Genomic DNA, 26,169 nt, shown 5'->3' with positions numbered 1-26,169 from the left:
TTAAAGGCTCACATCCGCGGATGCGGATGCGGATGCGGATGTCAAGATTAGGTACTTAGAAGACGTCAAATATTCAATTTCAATTTCAATTTTCAAAATATTACATTTTTAGTATTTTTTTATTTAACCACCAAACTTAATGCAGAAACCTAAACAGGTGCTTTCATAACTTTATGATTGTATGGGACAAATCATACCCCACCCTTTCATCCATACCCCACCAAAAATCAAGGTGGCTCTCCTTCCTAAAATGATCTAAGGGTTCTAAGGACTCATTATGCTAAAAGTTATCTCATCATCATCAAACGCCGTAACTCTAATAGCTGTAACACACATCGTTGTATACTATTCGGTGAGCTTGTGGTCGAAAGTAGGTCTACATTTTATTTTTTTTCTTCACATTTTTTAGAAATAAATATATTGTGTATATTTTTTATAACGAGGAATAGTAGTGCATTTCATGAAATTTTTATTTTTTGTGCATGTATTAAAATAAGAAAAATTTTGGCATTTATTCGGAAAAAAATAAAATAGCAAATTTTTATTTTTTATTTTTGTCTTATTTTTTATATAAAAACCATATAAATTAAATATCAGAAATGAATTTAGCGTCCTTGAGTTACACGAAAATGATACCAAACTTGACCAAATAGCAAAACTTTATTTTTTACAAATTTCGGGGGGCACCGTCCCTGAAGTCAAAATTTTGCATCAAAAATTCGATTGGCTCCCCTTCCTAAATCAATCTGTAAGTCAAAAGGAGCAACTCTGCAAAAGGAAATTCCATCATCATCATTTGCCGTAAATCGCACTTTTTTGTCGTGTGCGCCAGGGACTACGACTTTTCTGGATCTAGACGATTTCGTTATAGGTAATGACGAAATTACCTAGCACTTCGCCGCCGCTAAGACGTTCCTGTACCGACTTGTTCGACATCCGCATCCGCATAAGCTCCGCATCGATTTTATGCGGATGCGGATGCAGATGCGGATGTTGAAAATAATGCGGAAGTTCCGCGGTTGCGGATGCGGATGCGGATGTTCGCAACATCCCTGGTCCGGACTATACGGTGGGTGAGTAACAGTTTTAAACCCACATTCAACAATAGCTGCCTTGGCAATATGAGCAGTATGGACGGGGGCGTTGTCATGCAGAAGCAGAATACCTTTGGTTAACTTTCCTCGCCTCTTTTCTTTAATTACATCCTTTAATTGACGTAGAATGTTAGCGTAGTACTGTCCTGTGATATTTACACCTTTTTCTTTATAATCGATTAGTAATACTCCTTCACAATCCCAAAATATCGTGGCCATGACCTTGCCAGCTGAAGGGATGACCTTGAACTTCTTGGGATGAGCTGAACCCTTAATGTGCCACTGCATGGACTCTTGTTTACTCTCTGGGTCATAATGATGAACCCAGGTTTCATCTCCAGTAACTATTCTTTGCAGCACCTCATCAGGATTTTCACCGCACAGGTCAATAAAATCGGAACAACAAGCTACACGCATGTCTTTTTGAAGCCGAGTCAGCATTCGCGGAACCCATCTTGCACTTACTTTTGACATATTAAGATGGTCATGTATAATATCATGTACGGTACCAATAGAGAGATTGGTTACTTGTGCTATAGATTTTACCTTCACTCGACCATCTTCCAATATAAGTTTTTTCACTTTATCAATATTTTCTTGTGAAGTAGCTACTACAGGCCGGCCAGGTCTAGGGTCATCTTCAATACTCTCCCTTCCGCGTTTAAACTCGCTTGACCACTTTTGAATGGTAGATAAAGAAGGAGCAGACTCACGGTAAACACAATCCATTTCCTCTTTTATGGCTTTTTGATTTTTACCCTGTTTTGTCAAGAATTTTATCACGCATCGATGTTCTAATTTAGTTAACATTGTCAATTCGCACATGATGTTCATGTTTGTTCAGCAATTGCAGAAAAACAAAAGACTATCTCGGTTCGAATTATACTTTTTTTTAATGTCAATGAATAAACCTTAGCGGCCAGTAACGAAAGAAATTTTAGAAGAGGTCGTAAGATATCAATACCGAGAATATTTTGAACGCCCCTCGTATCTTTACCTTAAAAGATCGAAATAGTAATTAGTATATAGTTAAGAACGTGAGCTTCAATTTATAATTCTGATGATGACAGCAGCGATCAAGTTTATTGAAACTTGTCAAAAATATTTGTGTCATCGAGCTTATTTTCTTAGTTGCTTCGTACCTCTGCGCGTCCAAGTTCCTTAGTTCTCGCAGCAGGCGCTCGGAGCGGCGCAGAAGTTGCGCGTGCGCGCGCCGCGACGGCGCCAGAGTGCCCAGCTGCGCCAGTAACAGCCGGCACTGCGAGAACGGGCCTGCTGACCCGCTGTCGGTTCTCTCCGGTATTTCTAGTTCCTCGTCACTGGAAAAAATATTTAAATTAAAACCAAAATTATGTATTCTTTCATTCTAATTGGATACGATTAAAAGACTTCAAAAAGCTGGGTGAAAATAGCGTAAGCTCCAATTCTTGGGTTTTCTAAAGGTCTCTCAAAGATGGTAACTCTCGAAGTTCTGACGCGAGAAAACACGGTGACAACTTCTGCATCGGCTCACGACAGTAATAGTAAAAGTCCAGCTTCGTCCAGCCTTCGCCATCTACCTATTACTGAAGTCAACTATAAATAATCTATCTCTATTGGTGAGGAAGTGGCGCTCGACGTGTCAATGCGACCAGTTTGTCTTCGGCTCCTGAAGGGGTTGTTCTGTCCAGTCTACGTAATATCGAAGTCAAATATCCTGGTCACGGCACCAAATTGTAACGAACCTGTCTCTAGAGGCGAGGTAGTGCCGCTCGGCGTTCCGGTGCGCGACCAGCGCGGCCACCAGCTCGTCCTCGGCTCCTGGAGGCAGCGGGGATGGCCCGGCCTCGTCCAGCCTTCTACCGTCTACTACTTCTGGTGATGTGTGACCGATGTACGCCAAAACCTGTAGTAAAAATTATAAATTGTTACCTCAATATATTACTGAATCGCGATTAGAAAGGGATTGAGATAGCTGTCAATCCATATTGATTTTGACGTAAGTGTATGGAAATCTGTTATTTCTAATCCCTTTCTGATCGCGGCATGATAATACATGTTTGCTTGATACAATCGGCATCAAAAATGTGTTTATATTATTCGCCTTGTCACAAAGGAGTAAGATGCAGAAGTGTAAACATATTGGACTGTACAACTACAAGTTCAAAAGTTTCGATCAATAAAGGCTTACGTTTAAATTGAAAATTGGTTTGAGCGTTAATTGATTCACATGTAAAACAAAGTTGATACAAAACAGTGAAAGTAAATCCATTTTACATACATGATCCAACTGGTGTTTATCTGGCGGACAATTTTGGTAGTCTGGCAGCAGATCTGGCGGTAGCGGCGGCGGCAATGACGACAGCGTGTTATCTCGCGGACTCTCCACGCTGTTAAAGGATATATTACTTTACTATTCCACTAAAAATAATCACTTTTCATTCTATGATCGAACAAGACAAGCTTGCTTAAATTGCTGTTTATAAAAAAGCTGTGGCAGTAGAAAGCAGCTGAGTAAAATGCATTCTTCTGTTTATACAGAATAATAAGAGTCTGTGTTGTAAAGCTTGAACTACTTTCCGCGATGGTTGTGATAAGGTAAATGTGGCAAATACCGCCTATAAGAGCACCAAGCTTTCACCGCTTTTAACTCTCGCGTTTGTATACATACTCGACTTACAGAAGCTCGGTAGACCAGAAGAAATGAATCTTTTCTTTTCTGACTGTGTCTGAGCGATTTGTATACATCACAGGCCTTTGCGTCTATTGCAGACGATTTATGCATCGCTGTTTAGACAACAGGTTTGGTGACTGTGGAGGCCGATGCGTGAGCGGCACGGCAGAGAAAGCTCATACCACCTTTGTATACGTACACAAATACTTATTGCTCTATGGCGGTATTACCCTACTCGCTTTCCTACAGTGTTGGGGCTCATTTAGACGGTGCGCGAACTCGTATACGATTTTAGTTACATTGCGGACCATTGAGGTTACATCAATTCGGCCGACCGATCAAATGACACAATGTAATGAAAATTGCATGCGAGTTCTCGCACAGTCTAAATGAGCCCTTATAGTAGGTTTAAGTAGTTACCTCTCAGGTAAAGCCAACGGTTCGGGCTCCTGTTCCGCGCAGTAGGAGGGATCGTAGTACAACGCGGAGGCGTCCCAGCACGCCTTCCCCGCGATGTCGCGGAGCAACACGCGCACCTGCCTATCTGATGTCGCTAGACCTGAACAAGGATAAAATACAATCAATAAATAATTGAATTCTGAATAAGGATGCAGGAAATAAAGCACCAGAAAATTATTACAAAAACGTAGACAGCAGTTATTTTTCAACACCATTTGATAAATAAGATAGAATCATAACGAGTATGTAACTTAACCGTGACGTAACGGTTTCATGTAAATATCATATTGGCTAATCGTTTTGACAGTTTGAAAAAAGGAATTGATTTGACTAGTCAGTTATATACACTATTTATATTCCAGATACTAAAATAAAAGTTTGTTTGGATAACTACCCAACTTGCTCAATCCCACTGTCATTTTAGCAACTGGCATATAAAAACACCATTACTACATATAATATCTATAAGTGAGAACCTATAATTGGCTCTGTGATTCTATTGTAATTTCTGGATATACAGGGTGCTTCCTGTAACAGGAGCAATAAATTAAACTGTAGGCTGTACTCCTCAAACTGACCAACATTTGTTCAGCAACTTTTGAAAATAACTCATGTTTTGATTTTTATTACACCTTAAAGTTTATTCTAAGACGCAATGTATTGCAAATTTTGTTATGTTTAAAGCGTGACAAGCAACGTCAAACCACTGACCATCCAGCCTCTAGACATAGCATAGTCGCGCTACCCCCTCTGCCACACATACGGTAGCGTTACTCCATCTTCGAGTCACGCCTACACCGCTTACTTCAGTCGGCGGACCGGGCTCGGTCTAGAAACTTCGGTAGCTCGAAGAAGTTTTTGCTATCAAAAATGCATTATTGTTGTGTCAAATTGTGTGGCAAGAACACTAAAAACTCTGGTGTACAAAAAAATGGCATTTCATTTCACAGGTAAGCCGATTTTTTAGAGAAATGGATAAAAAATATTTTAATTTAAGCGTCTCATCAAATTTGACAGCGCTTGAAACTCGATGACGTCTTTTAAGAAAGTCTCTTTCTATCGCGCTGCATCCGTATACATCCTTTCTTGTCTTTTATTACGTGACATTCCTAAGCCCAAACTAGTGATGTCCATATCCATAGAATGTGATTGTTTACTATTGACAAGGTAATTCAATTCAAAACGCATAGGTATTTGCGAAAAATTCACTATAAAACAAATAAATAATATGAGAATTACACTTACGGTCAGGTACCAATTTTCCCTTGAACATAAACGATATTGTCAATTCAGCACTACATAGGTACTCGTATTACTTTTAGCGATTATAAAAACATTGCAAATTTAAATTAATCACAAGACCAATTTTATACAAAAACACACGGTTGCAATTTAAAATGCATTATTTTGATTCCATTTTTGTTGAGAATAGTGGGCGTCGGTTTAACTTTTTAATTTTTGCTTTTTTTCTGTGTACGACTGCCAACATGGCAATGATACTTGAACATTCGGCCAAATAATTTAAACTTCATTTAGTTAGATTGTATTAAATAACATTTCATTTACATAATAACAAATAAATATTTGATTTAAACCATGTAATAACTCTTAATAGAATTATACAGGGTGTTTTTAATGGGTGGGTATAGTAGGATACCGCGAATACAGGGTGGATTTTCTTTTTGGCTCAGTGAGGGCAGCTACCAGATCCCGTACTGCTACGAGAAAACGGTCTTAAGAGACCTTCCCTCGATTTCAAATTAATGAAGATTGGCATTTACAGATTTTGGAAAAAACATACAGGATACGAGAAAAAGGAAAAGTTTTCCTCGATTTGTGGCTTTTCTAGCCGGAATTTTTTTTTGCTTCCATACAAGCTTTTGATCCTCAATAGGAATGGGATCTAATTTGAAATCGAGGGAAGGTCTCCTAAGACCGTTTTCTCGTAGCAGTACGGGATCTGGTAGCTGCCCTCACTGAGCCAAAAAGAAAATCCACCCTGTATATAAAGCCGCAACCCGACTGATTAATTGACATAATTGCTCTCCCAGAAGGGGGTTCCTGGGGTATTTGACTTTGATACGGTCGTATAGAGGGGGTGGTTTGGTGACTTCCAGAAAAATCCGACTTTTGGTCTACCGGATTATCCGACTTTTGGTCACTAAACGGTGACAGATACGTGGGAGATGCTCGACCAAATGTCAAGGAGGGACGCTGACAGTTTCTGAAGCCGCCATTATTTTTTCAAAATGGCGGATTCAAAATGGCGATCATTTTTCAAAATGCTCCCAGCGCGCTAAAATTTTGGTCACGAAAACTCGGGGTCACCTAGCTGTATTCCTATGGATTTTTTTTAATAAAACCAATATGGCGGTAAAAATGGCCACTTATTTTTTATGAAAAGCTTCAAAGGTGAGAGATAGGTGGGGGGTGCTCGACCAAATGCCATAGAGGGCCCGAGACAACACAAATTGCATTTAAAAAGTTTCAAAATGTACTAACTAACATAAGAACACCTTGTAATACCATGGTTGCAATAAAGAATTATGATTATGATTATGATATGATTTTTTTTTTCAAGTTGGTCTGAGCGCGTTGAGATTTGGCATGCGGCGAGCTTGGGGGCCCAAGATTAGTATGTGAATTATTTTTTTTAACACTCAAAATGGCGGCGGACACGGGCAAAGGAAAATTTCCAAGTAGGTTAAGCGAACCCGAAGGGCGAATATCAGGCTGGGAGGCCGAAGGCTGACCCGCCGAAGGCCCGAAGCCTTCACCCCGACTTCCAAGCGTGCAACCCTCAGTAATTTAAATGCGTGAATGAAGTGCTTCCAAGCAGGGATGTTGCGAATATCCGCATCCGCATCTCGTCTCGTCTCGCGCTTCTCTAAATCCCATAAGACGCCTTTTTACCAATAGTTTATTTTTAAATTAATTATATAAAGCAGATACACCTGCTAACGAAACCACAACGTTATGGGTTAATGTTTTCGAACGAACGAATCAACATAGCATTCAAAACATGCTTGCATATTATTACTGTTATTACATTATTGACCGTGATTGACAATGTTATTATTCAACGTGTCACATCACTAGCGCCCGGCAGATATTTCTGTCTGACGCCCACGTGTGTTTGAACGGACCAATCACGGCACGGGACTCGCTCACCTCGTCCCCCGCACCCCTGTATTTTTGGCAGCATCGGTTTCATGAAAGAATTGGCCTAAGTTGAGTCTAGAGGCTGGATGGTCAGTGCGTCAAACACACCGATGTTAGCGTACATTGAAGGCAATATTTATTTTGTATGAAAAAGAGGAAGCCTAAAAGATTCATAATTTTTAAAAGTTGCTGAACAAATGTTGGTCAGTTTGAGGAGTACAACCTTTAGTTTAATTTATTGCTCCTGTTACAGGAAGCACCCTGTATGTAGCGCTGTTGGTTTTCCATGTACTAAAATAAAATAAAAATTAATAATTCTTCTAAAAATTAGCTGTAGGGTCTCCTGTGATCTAAGGCTGTAGACTGACCTGGCGCGGGCGGCGGCGGCGGCAGCGCCGGCAGCTCCACCAGCGAGGCGAGCGTGGCGTCGCTGAGCCGCAGCAGCAGCACGTGCGGCGCGGACAGCACGCCGGCGCCCAGCTCGGGCCCCAGCGGCGGCGAGCTGTCGTGCTGCTCGCCCACGCCGCACGACAGCTGGCAGCTGCTCCACAGGGGCCAGTGCCCGAGGAACAGCACTAGCTGCGTGCAGATCTGGGGGAAAATAAATATCGCTTTGGCTTACAGTTTTTCTTCGGAAGAGGTGTCTGAAGAAGATATAACCCAAAGTTTTTGCAAATTAGAATTATTGCGAATATTAAAGATCAAGTTCTGTTGACAGTTCTAACACCATTCAATTTAAAAAGAGGCATACTTAGCACTATCACGCTAAAGATCACTGCCGTTAACGCGGCACTTACAATAAAAATCATTGATATCAATCAGTGATAAGAATATTGCAATTGTTTTGGAGGTGACACAATGTTAAACTGATCAAATTTTCATGGAATGTATGAAAGTTAGTAAAAATGACTAGAAAATTTGGATACGGTACACGTAAAACCATGCTTATAGATTTTTCAGAGACTGCTTTTTTGGATCGAAAGACATATGTTAAAAGTATGAATGCTTACCGTCTGCGCCCATAGCTTCACATCTATGGTGGAAGCAGGAGCGGTTTTCTGGCCTAGATTGTCTTGCCCAGGCTGAATATTAGGGTCAAAGTCCTCGTCCACGGGTAACGATAGACCTTCTATTTCGGTGTTGGTTCCTCGCATCACGGCGTATAGCACCTGACAACAAATTATATAAATTAGTTTCCCTTAGATAGATATGTCACGTCAATAAAGTAATAAAGTGTCATCAACGCCTTTATTGTGAGAAAATTAATATTAACTCATAACATTAACTCACAACGGTTGGCCGCCTTACACAATTCAACTGTAATTTCGTTAATATTTTTAATAATTCCGTATCTTAGTATTGTATTGGTATAAAAATACAACTTACGACCTTAGGTAATGTTACATGACTAATGTAACACCTAGTAAGATTTGTTTGTTCAAACCGTCCGTGCATTACATCATGTCATGTCAGACATTCACATTGGATAGTATCAAATATGCATCAACTACTATTTTGTTATAACTTTTATAATAGAAGTAGGTAAAATAAATAAAATAAGTTAATAAACTTTCCAACTAAGGTTTCATTCGAAGAATATCACAACATAATTGCGAAAAGCTGCACCTAGCTAGCGAGCATCCGCTAAACAATGGTCGAAGGATGTACAATCGTTATGTAAGAAAGTTTTAGCACATGTGTGTGAGCCATACGTCTTCATTCATTAGCACCATACACAGATCACTTACACACTAGACGGACCAACGAAATTATTTATGGTCTCATTGCGCTTGCTAATTCAGTATAAGAGCGCAGCCAATTATTTCTATTGCGTGCTTATTTACTACTTTTACTTATGTACATGACTAAAATCTAATCGAGTGCTATGGATAGATATAGATTTATTTTGGTATAAACATATCTAGGATAAACCTGTACACAGCATTTCAAAAGTAATGATTTGTTTTTATATAGGTGAGGGCTGGATAAATCCTTATCCTTGAAAGAATGCAACGTATGTATGCAGACCGCCCGACTTGAGCCTACATAGACTCGGTGAAGAAAGTCCATGTGTGATGACATCGATGTCTTTGTAAACGTTTTATGACGCGTAGTCTGTGTGTGGTTGTCTATGGCACCATATTACACGCGGTTTTGACATCGATCTTATTGCATTTATAAACGAGGAATCGCCAGGAATGTGCACAGTTTGCAAACAGCTTCAGTAGCAATAGTTTACTTTTTAGTTAAACAAGCTTTTAAATTCAAAATGCATAAATACGTAAGTTACATCAATATTAAAAAAGTTCGTTTGTACAAATCATTATCTGTAATTACAGTGTTGCATCGTGCTGACGGGACTTAAAGAAGTTTATTTATTAGGACCTATTTACATATTTTAATATTGGGTATACATGATGCCCTATATGTATTTATTAATCAATTCATGCATATCGACAAAGTTTAGAAATTAGAAGGCATACCCAATAATATCTCAGGGTTTTTATTCTCTCATTTATGTCCTACTACTGATGGTTCTGCGTAACCGGTTTTAGGCAGGTTTATCAATACACCTTACTTTATTTTGTAGACCTTATTATATGTATGTATGTAATTTCAGGCAATCGTCGCCCTCGCCCTGTTCGCCGTGGCCCTAGCCGCCCCGCAACATCAAGACCAACAACCCGTGGAAATCCTCAAACAGGACTCCATCGTAGGTCCCGAAGGGTACCACTTCGAGTAAGTTTCCATGTATCTTACTTGTAACTGTTTAGTCCTAGCCTCTGTCCACCACAAAGTCCGTGTAAATTACAACCACTATTCACCTGGCATGCATCATACGTTGTTGGAATTTTGAATTTCTGTCAATTTATACTTTTGTAACTACCACGGGACTTAATCGCGTAAGACTTCAAATGTATTGAATGTCACGTTCGAAACGCCAGGCCATAAATAAACGTAAGTCTTACGCGATTAAGTCCCGTGGTAGTTATAAACGTATGAGTGAGAATTGTGTTAGTTTAAATCAATATTCTGTCAATTTATTAAATTTAAATTCCGCTGTCCAGTTACGGGAGTTTACCACTTGAAGGGATATATAAGATAGATTGTTACTTCGTGCCCAGGTTCGAGACAAGCGACGGCACCTCCCGCCAAGAGCAAGGTACGCTGAAGCAGATCAGCGAAGACCACAAGGCCATCGAGGTACAGGGCAGATACAAGTACACTGCGCCCGACGGCGTGGTGTACACCGTCACTTACACCGCCGACGAGAACGGCTTCCAGCCGCAAGAGCATGTCGACCAGGCACAGCAGGGACAACAGTACCCGCAGTACCAGCAATAAATACTAAACTAAATTGATCTTTGGTAGAGCTTATCTCGTTGCAGTAAGGTTCACGTATAATAAGATAACTCTGCCTAGGTACCAGAATATCGCTGTGGCATATTGTAGGGGCAAAGATACCTGAAGTAGATAGTGTAAATGCTTGTACGGTACGTACAAAATGTAACCTCATAGTCAAATTTTTCCGCTTGACATACTTATTACCACAGGGTTAAATTTGAATCTACAATATTTTACAGTACCTACTATTCGCGTCCTAGTATTCCTAAAAAATACTCATTACTCCGATACACACACTTATCAAAACATGTTTTTCCTATAAAATCGATTATGATAAAATTGTAGGCCTTTTGATATTCCAAAGGTTTGATTAATATCAATGCTCAATATCAATATCTTTTAAAGATTTGGATGACTGTGTAGGTTTTACTACACGTAAAAATTGTTATTTCTTGCTGTATTTTTAATTTTATTCTGAATTTACTAACTATTGATGTTTTTTATAAGCTTTTGTAATTATTTTTGTACAGATTTTTAAATATATTTGTTATTATATTACTCTCCTGTTTTATTGACCATAACGTCCATAACTTAAGATAGTTTCACACGACACATGAAATTGACAAGGCAGTGATTAAATTCCTCCTACAAAGGTCTGTTAAAGGTTACACTTTGATTGCAAAGTTCTGTGAGCGGAAGATAGTTTTACTTATTTCATTTTCAACTTTATCCTTACGATTACAAGAACCATACTACAGGCCGGCGTCTTAAAAACATCAACTGTATCCTGTTGTTTTAACGCAGAAAACATAAATGTCAATCACAAATATTAAATTACTTGTTATCTAATACGTGGGGCCATACAGCGTACTCGGCAAGATATAGCAGCGATTAATAATCGCGCCCGCTCCTGACGCCCAACATGCGTAAATACCTACACTACGATTATTATAGTATCTTACCTTGAATATAATAAGCAACAGCGTCTGGTCTCCCTCTTTTTCCTGCATGAGATACGTGGGGCCACACCGCACGGCGAACTCGGCCAGGCATAAGAGCAGCGAGCCAGCTAGAGGCTTCACTGAATCGCGGCCGCTCCTGACGCCTAACATGCGTAAAACTACACTTTACGATTAATATAGTACCTTACCTTGAATATAATAAGCAACAGCGTCTGGTCTCCCTCTTTTTCCTGCATGAGATACGTGGGGCCACACCGCACGGCGAACTCTGCGAGACATAAGAGCAGCGAGCCAGCTAGGGGCTTCACTGAATCGCGGCCGCTTCTGACGCCAAACATGCGTAAATACCTACACTTTACGATTATCCTAGTACCTTACCTTGAATATGATAAGTAAGAGCGTCTGGTCTCCCTCTTTTTCCTGCATGAGATACGTGGGGCCACACCGCACGGCGAACTCGGCGAGGCATAAGAGCAGCGAGCCAGCTAGAGGCTTCACTGAATCGCGGCCGCTGCTGCTCGCCAGTTGGGCCAAGCACGCGCAGATCCACTTTATTATTTTACCTGTAACAATAGTACATTATTGTCGAGGTTCGGAAGTAGCTACTTGCAGGCTGAGGATTCGTTTTAAACGGACGACCTTGGGAGTCCGTTTAATTGAATCCGAAGCCAGCAAGTAGCCTTCCAGCCGAGTCATATATAGTGCTTTTCTCAAAAATGGTGCAAGAAATAGAAACATTTTACAGAACTTACAGAAGCAACGTTCTAATTTTCCATTAATTTTCACAGAAAAAAATACAACCATTAAAAAAATTAGCTTGCCGCCTTTAAAAAAAAAAGAAGTCTATTTTTCTGCTGAAAATACGCCAACCTATTTGAGACACCTAAATAGTCGCGGTACCAACATTAAGCCTGTAACAGACTATCGCACCGCACCGCGACCTTGGAGCGTCGCACCCCATAAGTGAGAGCGAGAAAGAGATATCTGTTTCTCGCTCTCACTTATGGGTGCGACGCTCCAAGGTCGCGGTGCGGTGCGATAGTCTGTTATAGGCTTTATAATAATTAGTGCTGATCATCTGTTTGGCTGTTTAAGGGACCTATGCCTTCATTTGATATGGCCATTTGAAGTTTTAAAAAGTTTGGAACTCGTTAAATAATGGAATTTGTATGCGACATTGCAGTCCCGAAATCGAGACTGCAATGTTTTTAACTTTTTAATTTTTTGAATGACCATAAACTACGCACTTCGCGACCTATTTTTTAACCGGCAACGTCGACTTTGCCGTCCATTTTTGAGAAAAATTGTTATGTTTATTTTGTGGTCCATTCGGCAATTTAATAAAACTAAAAAAGGCCTCACTAAACTTAAAAGGAAGAGATTTGGCGCTCTATTTCAGGTAACATCCCCCCTGCATAATATATCCCAAGGCCCCTGCATAATATAAGGATCTATACTTACAGGGAATAAAAACAAAAGGTCTATTATTTAAGTCTTTAAAATTTAAATACTATTATAACTAGTCTTATATAGACCGGGATATGGACCGTGATTAACTTTTGTATTGTTTTCAAGTTCTCGATATTTCGATGCGATATGCGATAGCGGGTGGGTGTCAAATAAATATCCCGGTCGATATAAGTCTAGTAAACGTGCATCATGCAAAACTATCTATTAAAACAATTTTAATCGGGATATTCGGGATATTCTTCCCGTTTCTAGTCGAATATCCTCAAAAACGGATCCCGTGACCCGTTTTTGACGCGTTTGAAGCGTTTATTCAATATATATATACGTGATACAACCGTGATACCGTGACAATACGTGAGTAAACCGATTAAAATAATTTATTCGAGTCTAGCGTAGGAGCCGAACCGTACCGTAGTTTAGTAGGGACCGAATGGGCCCTACGGAAGACCAGCGCTGGCTTTATAGCTAGCATTATGCTGAGTTGAGGCCATTTCGTGATGCACACTTATTGTTCTCTTCTTTTCTTGCTGTTGTTGTTATCTGTACATGTCCGTACATGTTTTGTGATCGTCACGAATAAAAATATTTTATCTTTTTTTATCTTATCTAACGGGAGTTTTATAGCTAGAATTTCAAGAGTTTTTGAAAATGTTATGTTTTACAGAGGCGTGAATATCTTACCAGCGAGCCCCGGGTACATTTCAACGATGCGGTCCGTGTAGTCGGTTAACACCAGTATGCAGTCGGTTAACACCAGTATGCAGTCGCTGACCACTTTCGCGATGTGCTTGTTTTTGAATAAACTTGTGTTTTACAGAAGCGTGAATATCTTACCAGCGAGCCCCGGGTACATTTCAACGATGCGGTCCGTGTAGTCGGCTAACACCAGTACGCAGTCGCTGACCACTTTCGCGATGTGCTTGTTTTTCATCTGTAAGAAACGTTTTAAATTAGTATTTTGAAGTTTTGTAAAAACTCAGACCATTTTTTGCCACTTTCGTTTTGTTTTGCTAGGTTGAGGTAACTAATTTAACTAATTATGTACCGCGCACGAAACAATACCATTTCTTCGTATCAGCACACGTTCACCCTCAGGCCGCGGAGTGAACGTAAGCATCGCGCGGCAAGCTCAAATCAAGACCGTTCATTCTTTAGGCTTAGAACGCACTGTGATCAATTTCTTGCAGTTTCAGTCTTGCAAGTGCGTACGCTTATGAAGCATGCCGTACGCTAACGCAGTGCGGTCTAAGCTTTAGGCCAAGCGTAATGTATGAACGGCCTTGAATTGCCGGTCGCTACTGGCGTCCAATCCACGGCCTGAAGCTTGTTGGATTTTACCGTAGACTACTCAATCAAATAACATACTTAATGTTTCCAAAATGTATTGTGCATGATGCACCAGCAAACGTTCATAAGAGAATGACATTAAAGTAAATGTGACATCTGTCTTAGTTAGAAGACTACTTCTATATAGCCAGAGTTTACGTTGGTGCATATTCTTATATGTGTTGTTATGTACTCTATGTAGGTACGAACTATATTAGACACACGCCAACATCACTGTTGTAATCAAAGTAAGTTCCAACACTGGCCCTTGAACCAATATAAACTCATGTTAATCACATTACACACATTAAGTAAACACAATAAATAATTTACTTAAATAAAGACACATCCGCTGTCTAAAAATAACATAACATTACAACGGTAAAAACATAGCAAAAGTATAAATTTATCAAAGTATCCGTTGCACATAAACAGTAAATATTTAAAACTATGTGAAGCGGATCTAAAACAAATTATACTTCTGCAAGTATACCTACTGCTTAGAATCATCATGTCATTTCAAGCGATACAAATAAATGACATACAAACTTATCATGTTTTTCCTTTGCCAATGGTTTCGTTAAAACGTCGGCCACCATTTCGTCAGTAGATAGGTATTTTAAAACGACTGTACCTTCCTCAACAATTTCCCTGATGAATCTGAACTCTACAGGCAGCTCAGTCGAACAGACCATAACTCGGACTCACCATCAGCATCTGCAGCAGGCAGGTGACGATGGAAGGCAGGCGCGGGCAGTGCTGCCTGGTGGCCAGCAGGCGGCACACGTGAGCGGTCAGCTCGGCCATGCTAGATCGTGATAGAACTCACCATCAGCATCTGCAGCAGGCAGGTGACGATGGAAGGCAGGCGCGGGCAGTGCTGCCTGGTGGCCAGCAGGCGGCACACGTGAGCGGTCAGCTCGGCCATGCTAGATCGTGATAGAACTCACCATCAGCATCTGCAGCAGGCAGGTGACGATGGAAGGCAGGCGCGGGCAGTACTGCCTGGTGGCCAGCAGGCGGCACACGTGAGCGGTCAGCTCGGCCATGCTAGATCGTGATAGAACTCACCATCAGCATCTGCAGCAGGCAGGTGACGATGGAAGGCAGGCGCGGGCAGTGCTGCCTGGTGGCCAGCAGGCGGCACACGTGAGCGGTCAGCTCGGCCATGCTAGATCGTGATAGAACTCACCATCAGCATCTGCAGCAGGCAGGTGACGATGGAGGGCAGGCGCGGGCAGTGCTGCCTGGTGGCCAGCAGGCGGCACACGTGAGCGGTCAGCGCGCAGGCGCCGCAGCAGCGCGCCGCGGCGGCGCCTTCCCGCCGGCACACGCGGACCACTATGTTTAGCACGTGTTCCTGTAGCAATGCGATGATAGAGTGGGTGAAATGGGATAAACTCCTAGAAGTTAATGGCCACCATCTTGGAATTAAAACATCAGTATCATTCTTAGAATATGCCATAGCAAACTATTCTAATATTTTTTCTTGAGTCATGGGTGTTTTCTATGTATATAAGTATGTATGTATATATCTAGAAAAATGATAAGTAAATAAATATTGGGGGACATCTTACACAGATGAACCTAGCCCCAAACTAAGCAAAGCTTGTACTATGGGTACTAGACGACGACTAGTACCCATAGTACAAGCTTTGCTTAGTTTGGGGCTAGGTTCATCTGTGTAAGATGTCCCCCAATATTTATTTACTTATCATTTTTCTAGACAAGCGTACCGGCAGCTTTTGACAGGCTAGCCCTGTAAACCATGGGCGCTTCCAAATGTATACAGACTTGTAGACTATTGTAGACTCTGAAAAGCTTTATTTCGCTCACCGTCAAACCGGTGTATCCTTGATTTCCATTGGAATCCTAATTCGTAACCAGAATCGTCTGATTATCTTTCCACAACAATTAAAAAAATAACTAAAATGATAACCTTGAGATCAGGACATGAGACGGTGTTGTATTGGTGGGGGTACGGTTGTAACATGGGCGCGTTCATCAGGGAGTCGGGTAGCGCGAGCAGCGAGCCGAGGAACGTCACCGCCGCTGTTCGCGGACACTGAAACAAACATCACTTTTTAGTAAAATAAAATATGCACTTTATTCATCATTATCAGCATTATCTAAGCCTTTTATCGCCTCCTGCTGAACATATGCTTCTTCGAATCCTCCACTTGTCCCGATCCTGAGCTCATCTGATCCAGAAATGATCCACAATCTCCACTTTGCCTGACAACATGTCCAGTACAACTTCATTTTAATATGGCAAAGACGTATCCCACGTCTTGCACCTTGATGCAGCATCGGATCTTGACATTCCACACATGGTTTTAAAACTTTGTAAGCTCCGTGACTATCTGTGCTTAGTGACCCTCCCAACACGTCGACTGTCGACAAACTTGTGACTAAACACTTGGCATCTCACCGTGGGCCCCATGTCAGAGGAGTTGAGCACGACCGTGGACGCGTGCACGAAGTCGAGCAGCAGCAGCGAGTAGCCGTCAAGAGCCAGGGAGAGGTAGCGCGGCGCGGCGTACTCGACCAGCACGTCGACCACGGAGCGGTCCTCGCCCGTCAGCCCTGAGGCAAAACAAACACTTCAGTTGTATTTTTAATCTATGAGATGAGGGGGCATCCAACTGTATGTTGGTAAAGGTTACGCTTTAAGGGGACGGTATATGACGTTTTCGATTTAGACCTCACTTTGTGCAATCAATTTGTTCAATGAATGATTAATAACTGCATTAAATTATACGCAAATCTGTTTACGAAGAAGCCGTGTACCGGCTCTTCACGCCATATTTTTTTTTATTTCCTGTAATTCTCTACAAATCGACACTAAAAGTGTCCAAAAATCAAAATATGGAGTTCCGTTTGAGCAAGACGCATTACAGTTTTGTCTTTGACAGTAATTGAGTTGTTGTGGGATTTTGAAGGCTAGATAACTAAACTACCAGATTATTATCTACTTATATTTTTACTCACAAATACAACACAGAAATTCAATCCCAAATGTAAACTTTCGTATAATTTCCATACATTGACGACATCACTCAAAACTCTTCTTCGAGTCAGATGGCCGTTGGCCTTGCATCGAAGCAGACGTGTACATCGTCATAGCTCGTTTTTGACATTAATAAAGACATTTCATCATATACGCATACGAAAATGTATACCAGTAGATAAATTGTATTTCATAAAATAGGGTAAATAAATATAATCACGTCGAGCTCCAGTCAAATTTTAAATGTGAGTTGTTGTTATTTACGGGTCGTAACGGTCGAAAACAGCAGTAAATTATCCTAAAACAATACGATTACAATCGAATTTAAGTAACTTGTTCCTTCAAAACCCGCTTAAAATGAAAAAAGTTTAAAGACTCGTTTTACTGATTGGGATTGATTTTCATTATGCTGGTATCAATTTTGCGTCATTATAAAAATGTATATGACTTCTGTACGTCAATGACTTTTGATGTCAATTAATTGTAATCTTGTATTTATGTTAGAGAATATTATATGTTCATTTAAATATTACTCATCTATTAATACGAAGCGTAATTCGTTTAATACCTAAAGACTTGCAGTGTCTACACCTACTTTGTTGACGTTCGTTCCGTCTATGTATGCGATTACGTAACGTGCTGTTCTGATAATCTTCAAGAATCAAGATAATTAATAACGGCAAGACCAGCATTTAGTACCAGCGAGTTTTGCGGATTTGGAGACCGAGATGAAGCTTACAGGCCAATATCGCTGCGGCCTGGCCTGCTTATTGTTATGTGTATAAATCGAATGTTATATTAATTTACTATAAAAAACAATGTTTTATTTCAATGACATTCTGTGCGTAGAGGTATGTATGTTTCGGTGATTATAAGAATTATGTCCACACAATAATCGTGCAAAGCAGAGACTGCATTATTTCTTTACGGTATAAGCGGTAAGGAAAAACTCATTGGTATCCTGGCTCGTACCAATGAGTTTTTCGGAACTTATGTACGAAATATCATTTGATATTTACCACTAGCTTTTCGGTGAAGGAGGAAACATCGTGAGGAAACCTGCATACTCGTAGTGCATACATTTGCGAAGAAATTCAAAGCTGTGTGTGAAGTCCCCAATCCGCATTGGGCTAGCGTTGAGATTATTGTCTATACAGGGTGGTCCAAACCGTGACGTCCAAAAATCGTGGGCTATCATAATGTACCCCATATGTATGTTAGCCGATTTTTCGTACTTTTCAAGTTATGATTTTTTAAGCTTTTAACTTTTCCTATGTAGGTAATATTCTCCGACCGTCCTTAGTCTGGGACCGGTCTGAAAACCAGCGCCGGGCACCTAGGCCCGGCACACGCTGAGACTGGAACCCTGTGCCTAATACAAAGATCTTCTCACTTTTGTTTTGTATATGATAACAACTGTTTTATTTTATTATGTAAGTAATTCTAACTCTATTTTATGTTCATGTATGTGGCAATAAACAATTCTTATTCTTATTCTATTCTTATTCTTATTCCTATGAAATTCCGGGGTTCCCATACAGAGTGGCTGAAAAATAACTGCATTCCGTTGCCAGGGAGGTGTTGGGATTATACTGAGCAACTTTTATTATGGGACCAACCCCGAAATCGCGAAAAAAAAATTGGCTTTTTATACATTTTGGCTAGTCCATTTTCTATGGAAGGGTAATTTTTTTTCGCGGTTTCGGGGTTGGCCCCATTGTAAAAGTTGCTCAGTATAATCCCAAAACCTCCCTGGCAACGGAAATGCAGTTATTTTTTAGCCACTCTGTATGGGAACCCCGGAATTTCATATGAAAAGTTAAAAGTAAAAAAAAATCATAACTCGATAACTACGAAAAATCGGCTAACATACATGGGGTATATTCTGATAGCCCACGACGCGAGGAATCTAAAAAAAAATTTTTGGACGTCAAGGTTTGGACCACCCTGTATATAGGCTGAATTATTATTATTATTTATAGGCGGTACGGTACCGTTATTATTTATCAATACCGCTTCGTTTTGAAGGTACTATACCTGTTGAAATATAAAGTACGGTACCGGTATAAAATTGCAGCAGGTACAACAATTTTTTATAGGTGTACAGTCAGCTGCAGAGAAAAGGTACCACCCCTGCATACAATCTTCTATGCAGGGGTGACCTGCAGCTGACTGTACCTAAACCATCACTGACCGAGCGTAGGCGAAGGTCTCCGTTTCAGCTTGGGCAAAAATACTTTCGTTTGTTCGAATGTTCTCCTTTGCATATCACATTTCTCAAATATCTCGAGAAAATTTGTAAGCAGGTTCGGTAGTTGGATATAATTACTCGGTTTCTTTTTTTTTTATAAGTTCTAATAGGCAGAGATTGGCATAAAGGACTTAAGCGACAGTAGGGTCTGTGGTACTTAAGACCATTGTGATTATTCGTAGTGTCCGACCGAAGATTCGGTTTCGGTTTCGGTTTCGGCCATAAAATCATGTTTCGGCCGTAGTTTCGGTTTCGGCCAAAAAACGGCCGAATCTTTCGGCCTGGCCGAAACATACGAAATAGTACTTCGTATTATGAAACTAAACTATGTGACAAAGACCAAAAGTTGGCGAGCAAGTAGGACAACAATATTTATATATACAGAAATTTGTGTTTCGGTCGGACACTAATTATTAGGTACTTACTGATTACGCTGCGCCGCGTGGAACGTGAGGTGCGTTGGGGTAAGTACATACAAATCATTCAAGAAAAAAATCCCTTTTAAGATCACTCGTGTGTCTGCCCCTAATAGACTAATTCAATTGAAATTTGGTACACATTTTTCACATATGACAAAGAGTCGGTGATCCAAAGATGGACTAGTAACGTAAATAAATAAACTTTTAACTTTGCGGCCATTTTTTTGTATCGTGTGATATATCAGATATTAAATTGTAAGATATTTACTAATAATAAGCATTGGTCACGTAAATTATTTTTAGTCTTTTTTTGCAAGTATGAATGATATAGAACATTATTTCAATTATTTTTAAAATTAAGCCTATCCAAAGGCGACTTGGAAGATGTGTCATGGGGATCTATATTCGTTGGGTGAAAAACAAGTTTTTTTGTCTAATTATCGTTTAAAACACAATCGATCGGCAATAACGCGGGCACATAAAACAAAAAACTTCTTTTTTCACTCATAAAACTCCTTAAACCTAATAAGAGCTAAACAAAAACAAGTGCGAGTCGGACTCGCATTCTAAGGGTTCCGTATATTAAGTCCGTCTCACGCTTGACTGCACATTTCTTATAGATTTTCCTGACATATATAGGTAAAGAACTACTTTGTGTATTTTTTTCAAAATTTTAGATCCAGTTGTTTCGGAGAAAGTGGGCGGAGAATGATCATTTTTTGCCTATTTTCATGAATAACTGCTGAACTATTAATCCTAAAATTATAAAAAAAGTTATGTTTGAGATTCTTACAATGAGCTCTTTTATTTGATATGTAACACTATATAGTTTAAAAAACATATTTTTTTAATTTTTTCATTTACCCCCCCCAAAAATGGCTACCGTATTTCAAATTCTCTAAAATACATTTTATTTACGTTACACGTCCATCTTTGGGTCACAAATTTACATTTGTGTGCCAAATTTACATATGTGTGCCAAATTTCAACTGAATTGGTCCAGTAGTTTCGGAGAAAATAGACTGTGACAGACGGACGGACAGACAGACAGACGCACGAAGAATTATATGTATATGCACTTATCCCAACGCACCTCTCGTTCTACGCTGCGCGGGGTTCATTGCCGCTCCTACCGCCGTAAGTGTAAGTACAACTACATCATCAAGGCTACGATCGAAGATAATCAGTTCAGCACTGAAATAATAGCGGTGGAATGCCAGTATAATATTTAATTATTTATTTTAATTTTATAAATTTAATAGCAAAATAAATAGCGAATATAGGATACTCGTACAAGTAAATCTGTAAAGATCTTAGGGGTACATCAGCCGACATATATTATTAAATTTTATTTTGTCGGCCTTAATTAAATTTCCACCCTGCCGAAACTTTATTTATTTAAATTTTTAATTAAATTGATTTTTCGCCTTATGAATAACCGTATAGAGTAGTAAATAACATTTTACATCTGACTTAATGACATCTGGGTTTATTCGGTTTAACTTTACAAAACGCGTATCTCGACAAAGCCATAATATGCAGAAAATAGTTAACAATCAAATGAATTAAATTAGAATTTAAATACGTCACGTGTGACATGAACAGACAAGGAGAGCAAGATTTAATGTATTGTTTCTCTTTCTTCTTTCAATGGAACGTTTTTACAGTTTCTGTTCCTCAAAAGAGGTCAGTGGGTTAACACTAAACTCAAAACGCAATCTTAAAAAAACTTGATGGGTCAATGACCTGTCCCAGTAAAGTGAGGTAGTGTGCGTGAAGTGCGCTTGTGTGTGAAATGGGGTAAATTGACAGAATCTGAAAATTTACCCACCTCTACCGTCACCTTAATACTTAAACATGAAGACTTAATATTTGAAACTCCGTTCGTTTTTTTAGCATTAGAAAAAGACTACGCGATCTTGAGATGTCTTTTAATTGAGAAATTCTCTTTAAAAATCAGTAACCATTACTTATGAAAGCAATAGTACGTAAATAATCGTATATGATTCATAATTGTTACATATTTGCCGCGACTTATTCTTTTTAAAAATCAGTAACCATTACTTATGAAAGCAATAGTACGTAAATAATCGTATATGATTCATAATTGTTACATATTTGCCGTGACTTATTCTTTTTAAAAATCAGTAACCATTACTTATGAAAGCAATAGTACGTAAATAATCGTATATGATTCATAATTGTTACATATTTGCCGTGACTTATTCTTTTTAAAAATCAGTAACCATTACTTATGAAAGCAATAGTACGTAAATAATCGTATATGATTCATAATTGTTACATATTTGCCGTGACTTATTTTATTTATTCAAAAGTGTTTTTCAATAAAAAGACACGTCAAGATTGTTTACCTTTTTAACAAGCTTTTATTAGGTCGACCTGTATCGAACTATGTAATGGAATCTAAGGTAACTAATTTAACCATCTTCCAAGGAGTAGCGTCATGAAAATTAGCAGCTGTATGTAGTTCTGATGACAATACAATAATATGGTACTGTCGAACTGATCTGATGATGGAGACAGGAGGTGGCCATAGGAACTATGTGATGAAACAACGCAACCTAATCGTGTTAGGGGTTTTTAGAATTGTCTCTATGAGTATTAGTTGTCTGTCGTAAGAAAAGTACAGTCAGCGATAAAAGCTTGTACCAAAAATGAATCTTTTGCCAAAAACTTATTTCTAATGCTAAAACAACGAACTATAGTCATCAAGTCGAAGCTTAAAATTAAAATCTTTTGAACTAGGTAGGTCCCAGAGGCATTTTTAAACGGCAAATTCAGTCATTAATTTTCGACTTATGTTTTTATAGTAGCATTTATTTATATAAGTTAGGTACCTATAGGTTTCTAGTCGATATGTGGTTCAAAATCAAAAACATAATGGCTTCTGGGATCCAGTAGGATACAATGACATCTTTTTTGGGATCAACGTACCTTTCTTTTTCACGAGCGCGCTGGCGGCAAACATTTGTAATGATTTCACAGACCTCATATTTTCCCGTGTCACAGTTCGTTTTAAAATAGTGAAGCGTTGAAACGTTTAACACTGTTGATGTAACTGAGTTAACTGTGGGGTAATGCAGCGTTGTTTTGCAGTTAATTAATTTTAATTTCAGTAATTACGACACTGGGATGACCTTTAAATGTTTTATGCACGTTAAATTCTAATCTATTCGTTTATTTAGTGTAATAAATCGAATTGAGGTCAACTCATTTGTCATTTTGTCATGAACTAAAAGTGTGAAAGGTACTGTTTCCTCATAGTTCAACACGGTCCGACGGTGTATCAAATATACAAAATTAACTTACATTTGTCGCTATCAATATTACTATAATGCTTGAATGGTCTTACCATGGTAATGCGCTGGTATAAATACAGACGGTGCGAGAAGTAGCCAATAGTAAACACATCCCTGCACGGCCCTGCATTAAGGCTCATTTAGACGGTGCGCGAACTCGTATACGATTTTAGTTACATTGCGGACCATTAAGGTGACATCAATTCAGCGGACCGATCAAATGACGCAATGTAATGAAACTCGCATGCGAGTTCTCGCACCGTCTAAATGAGCCCTTAGAATACTGAGGCGAGCTTACCATGGTGGAGCGCGCGCTGGTACAGATGCAGGTGTGCGAGATGCAGCCGGTTGTTGCACGACGACGGCGCGCCCGGGCCCTGCGCCTGCGCTTGCGTGCTCTCGCACAATAATCGTAGCGCCAGGAGTTTGCCAGCCCTGCACGCATGGTCGATATTAGTGAAGCAGTCGGTAGTATTTTAGAGAGAGCAGGGGTGCTGCACCAGATAAATTAAATATATCAACCATGGTATAATAATATATTTTTTTTATTGTATGGTGCACAATAAAGAATATTTATTATTATTATTAATATACTCCGCCTGGTACTCTCTTCCGACCACGTGACTGACACAAGCCTACGTCATCATGCGACAGCGCTATATAATAATATGCATTAGTGCTATATAAAGTGGCAATGTTATTGTGACGTAGGCTTGTCACTCTGGGAAGAGAAGACCATGTTTTATTAGACTATGATATCAACTTATATGTTTAGAAACAAATCAAAAGTGGAAAAACTAGCCGTCATGGGTTTGAACTCACGACCACTGATCGCTAGGCCAGTGCTCTGCCACCTGAGCTACCAAAAACCTACCCAATACAGCGAATATTTCCTCCATGTCTGAGCCTTAAGCTTTGGATTCCTCCGAAAAGGTGCCGTTATATGACGGCCGTCATATAGCGGCCGCAGAAGACGGCCGTCTTTACGGTGGCGACATGTGGAAAGTACCACGGCGTCATAACACACCGTCATCCACCAAGGTCAAAGCGGCAAATTTGAAAAATGTAGGCGCGATACGATAACGTCCCATAGAAAATTTGAATTTCGCGCCTTTTCCTACTGACAAGATTTGCTTGATCATCTATAATTTACTTTGAGGATGAAATATCATCAGAAGAGGAAAATAATCGTAGTACGGAATCATTTATTCAAATCTCGTGTCATTTATTCCAAAATGGCGTCACCGCTATCTAATAAAACGTTCACGAAACTATCGACAAGGTCATGACGGCTTAAGCTTTGGATTCCTCCGAAAACGGTGCCGTCATATGACGGCCGTCATATAGCGGCCGCAAAAGACGGCCGTCTTTACGGTGGCGACATCTGGAAAGTACCACGGCGTCATAACACACCGTCATCCACCAAGATCAAAGCGGCAAATTTGAAAAATGTAGGCGCGATGGGATAACGTCCCATAGAAAATTTGAATTTCGCGCCTTTTCCTACTGACAAGATTTGCTTGATCATCTATAATTTACTTGGAGGATGAAATATCATCAGAAGAGGAAAATAATCGTAGTACGGAATCACTTATTCAAATCTCGTGTCATTTATTCCAAAATGGCGTCACCGCTATCTAATAAAACGTTCACGAAACTATCGACAAGGTCATGACGGCCGTCATCTTACGTTACGTTGGCAATCAACGTAACGTAACGCCGTCTAGGAAACCGCGCCATCTTGTTTACATAGACAACGTTCTAGTGACGTCAGTCAACGCTATATAGCGGCCGTAATATGACGGCACCGTTTTCGGAGGAATCCAAAGCTTTACGTTGACAATCAACGTAACGTAACGCCGTCTAGGAAACCGCGCCATCTTGTTTACATAGACAACGTTCTAGTGACGTCAGTCAACGCTATATAGCGGCCGTAATATGACGGCACCGTTTTCGGAGGAATCCAAAGCTTAAAGGGAGCATCGTTCGCAGACGTTTCTGCTTGATACAAAATTAAGCAATATGTTTTAGATGGTAATGATGCCTCCCAAGCAAGAATGAAAGTGGCCTAGCGGTAAGAGCGTGCGACTTGCAATCCGGAGGTCGCGGGTTCAAACCCCGGCTCGTACCAATGAGTTTTTCGGAACTTATGTACAAAATATCATTTGATCAGTCGCTTTTCGGTGAAGGAAAACATCGTGAGGAAACCAGACTAATCCCAATAAGGCCTAGTTTACCCTCTGGGTTGGAACGTCAGATGGCAGTCGCTTTCGTAAAAACTAGTGCCTACGCCAATTCCTGGGATTAGTTGCCAAGCGGACCCCAGGCTCCCATCAGCCGTGGTCAAAATGCCGGGACAACGCGAGGAAGAAGAAGTGATGCCTCCCAAGAGTGATTTTGCTAAAGTTACATAATTAATACAGACCTGTGCGAAGGCGGCAAAGCCTCTGCCTCGAGGCACCATCCAGCCACCAGGTTAAAAGGCACATGGATCTCCGTGTTGCCATTTAGCGTCTGGTTTTGGCTTATCTGAAACAACGGCAGTCACACTGAACAACTATCACAGGAAAACTTAAAGTAAACTCTCAGGTCGTACCTATTGTTTGATGGTGCTCCGACCAGAAATGAATACTAGCAGTAATTATTTATTTATTAAGGTACTTAAATAATAATAATGTATTAGGCACACACTAGTAAC

The 26,169-nt window shown here is 40.0% G+C and overlaps 2 protein-coding genes across 2 annotated transcripts in view; one reads left to right on the top strand and one right to left on the bottom strand.

The window, feature by feature from the left end:
- The window catches only part of LOC134656083 (probable Rho GTPase-activating protein CG5521), a 50,988-nt gene that overhangs the window by 5,713 nt on the left and 19,106 nt on the right, over positions 1–26,169 (bottom strand). The window contains 17 exon segments of the mRNA XM_063511601.1: positions 2,237–2,413; positions 2,819–2,979; positions 3,355–3,463; positions 4,168–4,306; positions 7,737–7,959; positions 8,379–8,537; positions 11,676–11,811; positions 11,859–11,999; positions 12,049–12,238; positions 13,980–14,076; positions 15,180–15,269; positions 15,422–15,521; positions 15,644–15,831; positions 16,411–16,536; positions 16,903–17,057; positions 23,770–23,906; positions 25,897–26,000. Coding sequence (XP_063367671.1) covers positions 2,237–2,413; positions 2,819–2,979; positions 3,355–3,463; positions 4,168–4,306; positions 7,737–7,959; positions 8,379–8,537; positions 11,676–11,811; positions 11,859–11,999; positions 12,049–12,238; positions 13,980–14,076; positions 15,180–15,269; positions 15,422–15,521; positions 15,644–15,831; positions 16,411–16,536; positions 16,903–17,057; positions 23,770–23,906; positions 25,897–26,000 — 2,432 coding nt within the window.
- LOC134656120 (larval cuticle protein 65Ag1-like) lies at positions 9,564–10,747 on the top strand. The gene is made up of 3 exons (XM_063511640.1): positions 9,564–9,649; positions 9,989–10,107; positions 10,494–10,747. The coding sequence occupies exons 1-3, from the start codon at positions 9,638–9,640 to the stop codon at positions 10,711–10,713; spliced, it is 351 nt and encodes a 116-aa protein (XP_063367710.1). The 5' UTR covers positions 9,564–9,637; the 3' UTR covers positions 10,714–10,747.

Source organism: Cydia amplana, chromosome 17, assembly GCF_948474715.1.
Source record: "Cydia amplana chromosome 17, ilCydAmpl1.1, whole genome shotgun sequence".
Taxonomy (NCBI): domain Eukaryota; kingdom Metazoa; phylum Arthropoda; class Insecta; order Lepidoptera; family Tortricidae; genus Cydia; species Cydia amplana.
Note: the sequence above shows the minus strand (reverse complement) of the source record. Positions and strands in the feature narration are given on the sequence as shown.